At 39.0% G+C, this 9,634-nt stretch overlaps 1 protein-coding gene across 1 annotated transcript in view; it reads left to right on the top strand.

Moving 5' to 3' along the window:
* Nucleotides 1-6,460: 6,460 nt before the first annotated feature.
* The window catches only part of RACGAP1 (Rac GTPase activating protein 1), a 45,553-nt gene continuing 42,379 nt past the window's right edge, over nucleotides 6,461-9,634 (top strand). Inside the window, exons 1-2 of the mRNA XM_007937825.2 lie at nucleotides 6,461-6,495; nucleotides 8,104-8,192. Of these exons, the coding sequence (XP_007936016.2) occupies nucleotides 6,461-6,495; nucleotides 8,104-8,192 (124 nt within the window). The remainder of the gene's footprint in view (nucleotides 6,496-8,103; nucleotides 8,193-9,634) is intronic.

Below are 9,634 nucleotides of genomic sequence, written 5' to 3' on the forward strand. Positions count from 1 at the left end.
ACCTTCCTTCCGAGGAGTGGCTGGTGGGTTTGAACCGCCAGCCTCCTGGTTAGCAGTCAAGTGCCTTAGGCACTATGCTACCAGAGCTCCTACTCACCAGTAGGATGTAGAATAATGTCTTTATAGACTATGTTATGCCAATTGACTCCATGTTTCCGATACTATGGTCCTAAGCCCTCAAGCCCAATGACTGTTTGGTTATGGTTAAGAAGTTTATGTCATTTTGCCCCTTGTATGCCCTATTACATACTTGGATATATCTGCAACACTTATAAATACACATGTAGAAATGTCCTGTGCCAAACCTATGTATGCTTATTGGTGTACTTCCATATGCCATCCCATATTTGCACAGATGTATCCACTAATAAATTGTTATTTGTTATTACTGTTATTGCAGGATTGTGTAATAGTATTCACCATTGTTGCCTTTTACTCTTGTGTACCTCCCAGTGTTTTTCTTTGCCTTGGTCACATGCTGACCTCACCTTTATTGTATATTGCCTTTTCCTTCATCCAAGTTAATACATATCTACTACCTAATGATTTTCCCTAGGAGCTCTGGTAGCATAGTGCCTAAGGCACTTGACTGCTAACCAGAAAGTTGGCAGTTCAAACCCACCAGCCACTCCTTGGAAGGAAGGTTGGGCAATCTACTTCCATAGTGATACCACTTCAAGGTCAGGGCCGACTCGATGGCACATAACAACAACAGTGATTTTCCCTTCCTCATCCTCCCTATCTGGTAACCATCAAAGAATGCTTCTTTCTGTGCATAAATCTTTTTCTGACTTTTTATAGTAGAGGTCTCAGATAACATTTGACCTTTTGTGATCGACTTACTTCACTCAGCATAATGTCCTGTAGGTTCATCTGTGTTGTGATATGTTTCTTCTTATCTTTCTTAAGATTCTTACTATTCTTTAATTTGCATAATATTCCATGTGTATGTACTATGATTTGTTTATCCATTCATCCCTTATTGGGACTTAGGTTGTTTCCATATTTTTGCTATTGTGAATAATGCTGTGATGAGCATGAATATACATATAGATAGAATATATCTATTCGTGTCTGACTCTTAATTCTCTAGGATGTATCCTTAGTGGGATTGCTGGATTATATGATAACTGTTTTGCTGACTTTTTAAGGAAGTGCCATACAGTTTTCCACAGTGTTTGTACCATTGTACATCCTACCAGCAGTGTATGAGTGCCAATTTCCCCACACCCTTGCCAGCATTTTTCTTTTTGATCATTGCTGTTGTGCGTGTGTGTGTGTGTGTGTGTGTGTATGTTTGTGAGAGAGAGAGAAAGAAACATAATAGCTCATTGTTGTTTTGATTTCCATTTCTCTCATGGCTAATGATCTCAAGAATCTCTTCATGAACTTGTTGGCAGGGTGGATTTCTTTGGTGAAGTGTCTGTTCATACCCTTTGCATATTTAATTGGATTGTTTGTCTTTTTGTTGTTGAGGTGTTGACGTTTCTATATGTTTTAGAAATTAGTTTCTTGTCAGATTATGTTGTTGTCAGTTTTTTTTCCCCAGTCTGTAGGCTCTTTTTTTCACGCTTTTGGAGAAGTATTTGGATGCTCATTAAATGTTTAATTTTTAGGAGGTCCCAGTCATCTAGTTTATCTTCTGCTGTTTGTGAATTTTTAGTTAATGTTTGACAGACCCCTAAGGTTGCCTCTGTTTTTTCTTTGATGATCTTTATATATAGTTTTAGGTTTTACATTTAGGTCTTTGCTCCATATTGAGTTAAATTTTTTTATATGGTGTGAAATATGAATCCTGTTTCATTTTTCTGCAGATGAATATCCAGTTAAACCAGCACTATTTGTTAAAGAGACTATCTTCCCTGTTTAATGGATTTTGGCCCTTTGTCAAAAATCATCTGTCCATAGGTGAATGGATTTACTACTTCTGTGTTCTCATTTCCGTTCCATTGGTTTGTGTTGTCTGTCATTGTACCAGTACCAGGCTATTTAGATTACTGTGGTTATATAGTAAGTTCTAAGATCAAGAAGTGTGAGGCCTCCTACTTCGTTGTTCTTCTTCATTAGTACTTTGCTTACTGGGATCTCTTTCCTTTCCATCTCAAGCTGGTGATTGGTTTTTCCATCTTCTAATTGTTTTGGGAGCTCTGGTAGCATAGTGGCTAAGACACTTGCCTGCTAACCAGACGGCTGGTGGTTCAAACCCACCAGCCACTCCTTGGAAGGAAGGTTGGGCAATCCTACTTGCGTAGTGATACTGCCTCGGAAACCCAAGGAGGGGTCGCTATGAGTCGGGTTTGACTCGATGGCACATAACAACAATTGTTTTTTTAATAACGTATTTTCTTTTCAGTGTGTTGGAGTGGAAAGAATATAGGTTTTGGACTCAGACCTGGATTTGAATGTGAACTTAGCATTTATTAGTCATTTAAGGTCTCTGACAAAGTTTTCCATTGTTTGAAAAAAGGAGATTATTAAGTCAGTCAAATTTATTTAAAGAAGAAATATACATGACGTGTTTGATTGATTGCTTGAATCCCTCTGAAGGCACCTAGTAAATATTTCTTTCTAGCTATAAAACTGAAAACCCACTGCCATCAAATTGATTCCTACTCATAGTGACCCTTTAGGATGAGTAGAACTGCCTGTAGGGTTTCCCAGGCTGTACTTTTTTTTTTTTTAAATTTTTATTGAGATTTGGGTGAAAGTTTACAGAGCAAATTCACTTTCCATACAGCAGCTCACATACACTTTGTCTCATGACATTGTCTATAATTTACAATGTAACAGCTGCCCTCCCGCTTCCTCCCCATAGCCACCTCTTACCGCTGTCCTTCCCTCCCACACATTCCTGCTCCCCCCAGCTGTCTTCCTGTGCATACACAGCCCTTCTATTCTCCCATGATTGACCTCTCCAAGGAGTGTATCTACCAATGTAAATGTTTAGCTCATATGAAGCTGTACATTTTTATGGAAGCAGAGTGCCTCATCTTTTTTCCGAGGGAAGCAGCTGAATTTGAACCACTGACCTTTTGGTTAGCAGCCACATGCGTTTACCACTATGCCACCAGAGCTCCTTTTTGTAAAGATTAGAGCCAAGAAAGCCTTGTGAGGCAGTTTGCTCTATCACATGGAGTGGCTATGAGTGAGAATTGACTTGACAGCACCCAACAGCAAGTTCTAGGATATAAGTAACAGCTACAAAAAAAACCCTACACTTCGTGATAGGTTCATTCATCCAGGAGACTACCCTTCTTCCACAAACATAAGAGAGAGGGTTGATACCCTGGAGAAAAGGAGAAAAAGCACAACTCCTATCTTGGGAACACCAGGAAGGCAGAGTACTACAGTGGGACAACATATTAACTTTAACTGACTGCCATTGAGTCGATTCTGACTCAGAGCAACCCTCATTGTGTTTCCGAGATGATAAATCTTTATGAAAGTAGATTGCCCTACCTACCTTCCTTCTGTGGAGCAGCTGGTGGGTTTGAACCGCCACCCTTCTGGTTAGCAGTCAGTGGCCTTAGGCACTGTGCCAGCAGAGCTCCTTTATTAAAATGAGTGAGATTAAATAAGACTCTATCTCCTAAGTCCTAGATGATGTCTTTTTTTTTTTTTTTTTAAATTTTATTTTGATTTGGGTGAAGATTTAAAGAGTAAATTCACTTTTCATACAGCAGTTCACATATACTTTGTCTCATGTCATTGACCAAAATTTACAATGCAACAGCTCCCCTCCCACTCCTCCCCATAGTTACCTCCTCCCAGTGTCCATCCCTCCATACTCTTCTGCGCCCTGAGCTGTCTCCCTGTGCATAAGCAGCCCTTCCTTCTCCCATGATTGTTCTCTCCAGGGTGTGTGTCTACTTGAGGTAAATGTTTAACTCACTTGCCTGTTCTTTGTTTGGCTGGAAACTACAGGTGTGGGTTCAATCCCAGACCTGAAGGGCAGCTAGGGGCCATAGTTTCAGTGGTTTCACCAGGCTCTATTGGACCAGCAAACCTGGTCCCCACCTTCTTTTTTTTTTTTTTGCCTCCAAATGATTTTGAGTTTTGTTCCACATTGTTCTCCCTCTCTATGTAGGATCTCGTATATCCCTTCCAAGTGGTAGCCGGGCATCATCTAGTTCTTCTGGTCTCATAGCCTAGAAGATGTCTTTCAAGCCCGAGTTACAAGAGTCAGAGAATTCCAGACTATTTAGAGAACACAAAAGCTCCCCCCCCCCAAAAAAAAACAAGAGAAAACATACATAGTTTTAAATTTGGGGCAAGTGAAGTAAAATGACAACTTAAGAATGCCCTTGGAATGTGACAGACATTTTCACCTTAAAAAGAGAAGAAAGATAAAGTGGGTTCTCTTGAAAATATTATGTTGCGTGAAATACATAGTCACAAAAGGACAAATACTGTATGACCCTGCTGATATAAAATAGGCAAATTATATAGAGAGACCAAAATTTATTAGTGCTTAGCAGTGATGGGAGGGAAAGGGGGAAAAAAAACCCCTACATTTCATACTTACTCTACTGATACTTTATGTTTTTGCAGTAAGATTAATTTAGACATACAATTTCTATCTCATTAATATAATATTCTGTGGGGTAAGGCAGATAAAGTTTTTATAGATGAGTCTCAGAATTTAAGTGGTTTAATCAAATTTATACTACTGAATCTTTATGTAGGACCTCTGTCATCCTCACTTACTTTTTTTTTAAAATGTTTTTTTTTGTTTGTTTGACTCTATACCAAACATTGACATTTGATTAGAATGGAAATTCTTTTGACAATAACATGGGCTAGGGTGTGTGTGTTTGTGTGTTCCTCTGACTTTCACTTATCAGATACTTATTTTGTGTGTAAGCTTTGTGTGTGTTACATTAGTGCTAAATGTAAGGCTTCTCTCAGGAAGTTTACAGTTTGCCTGGGACATATGGTAAAATTAGTTAGAAGGCCAACTGAGCAAAGCAGTGGGGGAAGATTGGAGACAGGGAAGTAAGTTGAAGTGAGTGATGAAAATCTGCAAGTGAGGGTGGGTATAATATACATATGAGAGAGGAGGCCACAGGTTTGATGACTGTGCTTGTAGGAAAGGGAAGAGCCAAAGGTGGTTCTGAGGTTTGGAACTGAGTGACTGGGAGAAAGATAAAATAGGGACATAAAAACTGAGAGTCAGTTTATGGTAGGGTGGTTGATGAGGGGGAAGGGTAGTGCAGTATCTCAAAATCTAGCTAGAGTTGGAAAGAGAAATTGACTAACATGGGTAGTTTGATACGTTTTTTCAGAAGACAGAGGATTGAACTTTGGGGAATGTGTGGTGCTGAGGGGGAATAATAGAGAAAAGTTAATAATCAAACCTTTTAGAACTAAATCTGGAGACTATGAAGGGCTGATAAAGTTAAAGGTTACCTTTTTGTTGTTTTATAATAGAGCATAACGTTGTTGTTTTTGCCATCCAGTCGGACCTGACTGGCAGCAACCCTTCCTTGGGTTTCGGAGGCCATGTCACTACAGAAGTAGATTGCTCAACCTTCCTTCCCAGGAGTGGCTGGTAGATTTCAACTGCCATCATTCTGGTTAGCAGTCAAATGCCTTAGGCAGGACGTCACCAGAGCTCAGGAGCATTGTATTTGTTGTTGTATATGCCCTGGACCCAACTCATAGCAACCCCTACTTGGATTTCCGTGGCAGTATCACTACAGAAGTAGATTGCCCAACCTTCCTTCTGAGGAGTGGCTGGTGGGTTTGAATCGCCAGCTTTCTGGTTAGCACTCAAGTGCCTTAGGCACTACGCTGCCAGAGCTCCTAAGCATTATATTAGGAGTTCAATTAAACAGCTATCCCCGGGGTATATGCACCATGTTAGGAGAACAGTATAGATAGATGGTGATAGTTGTAGGAAATACCAGTTACCATGATGAAGAGTTGTATCTCCTCTCTTGTCTGTATCTGTTGTCCCCTTCCCCTCCCCACCCCTGGCCCCGCCCATGTAGGTTCTCTGTATCTTTAGTCTTTCAGGAATGTGGTCAGTGTTTTTAAGAGAATATCTCCCCCACCAACCAGCCCTTACTTTACTCCAGGGAGTGGTGTACACAAAGAAGAATAAAAAGACTAAGAGGAACTTGAGAAAATATGTAAGGATATTTTGAAGGAGACAAAGGATCAAGTGGTTAAGTTATCATTTAAGATATAAAAACCCTCTTGAGGGAAAAAAAAACTTTTTTTTTTTTTTTTTTAATGATCTGTTTTTAGTACCCTGGTTGCACCATGAGCATTTCCTTCTCTACATTCTTGGGCATATAGTTTTCCTATGTATGTACTGAGCTCACTGTCCTATAGTCTAGGAGTATACAGATAAGTGCTGAGATAACAGCAATCATTACCCCATGTTAAAACTACTGATCGCTGTTTCCAGTACTCCTGGAATCCAAAGGAAATCATCATTTGAATTGACTGCTGAATGCCCTGCCCCGGCTTCTGCCCTGTAACACTTGGGTATGTTTGTTTGCCTGTTTTGCCTTATTCTTCAGTCTATAGGCATTTCTATGACTTCCAGAATTTTTCCTGGGGGTTTAATGTTATTCTTTTTGTTCTTAGTTTAGAGAAAGAGCTTTGTAATACATTTGTTGGTCTGGTTGCTTAGCAGCTTGCTGTGATTTTGTAGCTTGGAACAGATAACATTATCATTTGAAGATCTTGGTTTCCGGCCCTGATTCAGGTATATATTATTGCATCCAGGCTTGAATTGGAAGCGTTTTTGCTGTTAGAACGATCAGCATACAAGTACAAATGAATAATTGTGTACCATTTAATAGAAAATACCTTTATATTCATATATATTCCTTTGTTCTTTGTTCCCCCCACTCCCCATACCTTTCTTACCCTCACAGTTTAGGATACAATCTTATAAACATTGTAAAATCACTAAACCTTCACAGAAGAGTTCTTAAAATTTATTTAGATGCATGAAATAAGGACCTGGACTAGAATGTTGAAGGGGTGTTGAGGAGAAATGTAAGAAGAATACTTTAATGATATTTCTGAGGACATTAGATTTTCAAATGAAATTTGGTTTTTCATTTCATTTCCTTGAGATAATTTTCATAACATCCAGTTGATGTCTTTCTTTGTTGACTGTTAAATGAAAATCTTATTTCCTCAAAGTGTTCCCAGTTAAGGTCCGTTTGGAACAGAACTGTGCAAAGGACACCATTTTTAATGTAATATCATCAGGTCTTTGGGGGGAAGATGGGACCTGAAATTCACTATACAGAACACAGTAGCAAATGATTTTTTCCTTTGCCCTTCTAACTGTGAAGGTAGTGTATTGTCTCTCTGATGCCAGAATGTGGTACAACATAATCCTTTGCCTATACTTAGTATAAATTTATTAGACATAGTCCCTGCACGCAGTCCAGCAGAGAGCCCTGCATTACAGAAATAATTCTTGTGCTGCTGAGCTGGCGATTTCCCCACTTAATCACTCGTGTGACGTCATCTGTGCCGTTGGTAGAAAATGTGCTGACCAGGTCCTGCATTTTAAAAGGCATTTGCAACAGGGGCACTAACTAAAAATGAATTTAAAAATAAAGCTTTTAAGTTATGTTGACGATCTTCAAAGTCCAGAAGGATTGAAGTGGCAAAGTGTTATATCAGTCAGTATGCTTGTCTTTAAGAACCACATTTTGCAGTTGGTCATCTAGTAATCAAATGATATGCTTGTCCTTAATTGTTTACTTCTCTGCCCCAGAGTGATTGGAGAGTGGGGGAAAATAAGTTGGCAGGAAGGGGATATTATATTCAGAAATCTGTGAAATGCTTTTCAAATTTTTTTTTTTTATTGTGATTTGGGTGAAAATTTACGGAGCAAATTCACTTTCCATACAGTACTTTTCAAATTTTTAAATGAACCTTAAACATTCCAACTTTGTTATTATAATAAGGATTACACAGAACATCAGTTGTTGGCTTGAGATTTTTGTGATGGTAGCTCTAAAGGCAAGAGTCCAGATGCTAGTCAATGATGGCTGTACTGGATTGCTGCTGAATCTTTTGTGTAGGGGAGAAGGCAGGAGCCCTAATGTATATTTGATTTCTTGGCAGAAAGATGGAGTCCACGATGCTGAATTTGCGGAATCTGTTTGAGCAGCTTGTGCGCCGGGTGGAGATTCTCAGCGAAGGAAATGAACTCCGTAAGTCATTCTGAGCTGGCCTGTGCAAAGAAAAAAAACAGATTCGGATTTTGTACAAAGCTGAAGTGTGCTCCAATTTTAAAATTGGTTTTCACTGAGGTTACCTAAAAAAAAAAAAAAAGAAAAATCATGGTCGCTTATCCATGCTCCAAGCTTAATGGACACTCGTTCTAAATGGTGACTTTTTTCTACAGTTGCCCTTCATTGGGCTTTACCCAGACTTTTTTCATTATCAAGATTCTCTTTCTACTGACTACTTGGTGTCAGTTGCCAATTTCATATTTATATCATAAACTGGGCAAAATCTACTGAATTTCCAAGGATGTTATTTTTTTGTTTAGACTAGTACTTGTCTACATTTTTCATCCTGGGCTTTCCCTGTGTTCTAGAAAACATTTTCCATTAAAGAAGGGAAAAAAATGGCATTTCTTTTTGAAGGAGGACCATTCGTTTACTTTCACCTACTTCATAAATTAATGCTTAGTAATGAAGGATTGGGATTGGTTAGAAAGCTGGGGAGAAAAAGGAGGTATTGATAAAGAGAACAGTCTTTGGAAAGTAGATTAGCAAGGAAGGAAGGTGGCATTGATAGCACTGACTTATGTGATCCAAGAGAATTATTCTATACCAGCTTCTCTTTGTGTTGCTGTCCTCTCCTATTTCAGATTTTTATTGATACCTAATTTAGTAAATGTTGCTCTTGTTGTCCTCACTTGTATAAAGTCATGCAAGAACTATGACTTAAACTTTTTATCCCCACAGTACCTAGTTTGGCATCTTGCTTATGCTGTTCAATGTTTTCTTTAATTTGATTAATGTTTTTAATAGCTCTTACCCACGTTACAGGCCTTTCAAAACAATATTCTATTTTCTCTCTCTGATAGCTGCTGCATACCCCTATCATCTGGTCCTAGTTCAGTAATTGCTGTGGCATACTAATTAGGCTTGTCTTTGAGGTCACATCATTTCAGAAGATGGATTACTTCAGAGTTTAGTGGGAAGAGTATTGAATTAGAGACCTTAAAACTCAGTTTCATTTAGCAAATGTTAAGTGAACCTATCACAACTTCTGGCACATGTTGAGTTGAGGAAAAGGGATAAATAGATGACTTCATGGAGAGTTGTGGGGTTTGAGTTGAGCCTTAAATATAGGGTATGATCCCAACAGGCAGAGATAAAAGAGTGCCTTTTAGCAAACACGAGTATACGGGTGGATAGATGGGTGGACAGGCTGAACTACTAGGTGTGTCTATGAAGCAGGGAGTGTACCGAAGACCATGTACAGGTTTGGCACACAATAGTTCTACAAGTGTATTTGTGTGTTCTGTAAGAATTCCCAGGGGTACATTCCTCAACATAATAAAAGGCATTTATGCAAAACCAACAGCCAATATTACCCTCAATGGAGAGAGACTGAAACCATTCCTCTTGAGAACAGGAAC

Source organism: Orycteropus afer, unplaced genomic scaffold (genome assembly GCF_000298275.1).
Source record: "Orycteropus afer afer isolate SDZICR_OR568_19922 unplaced genomic scaffold, OryAfe1.0 scaffold00045, whole genome shotgun sequence".
NCBI lineage: Eukaryota > Metazoa > Chordata > Mammalia > Tubulidentata > Orycteropodidae > Orycteropus > Orycteropus afer.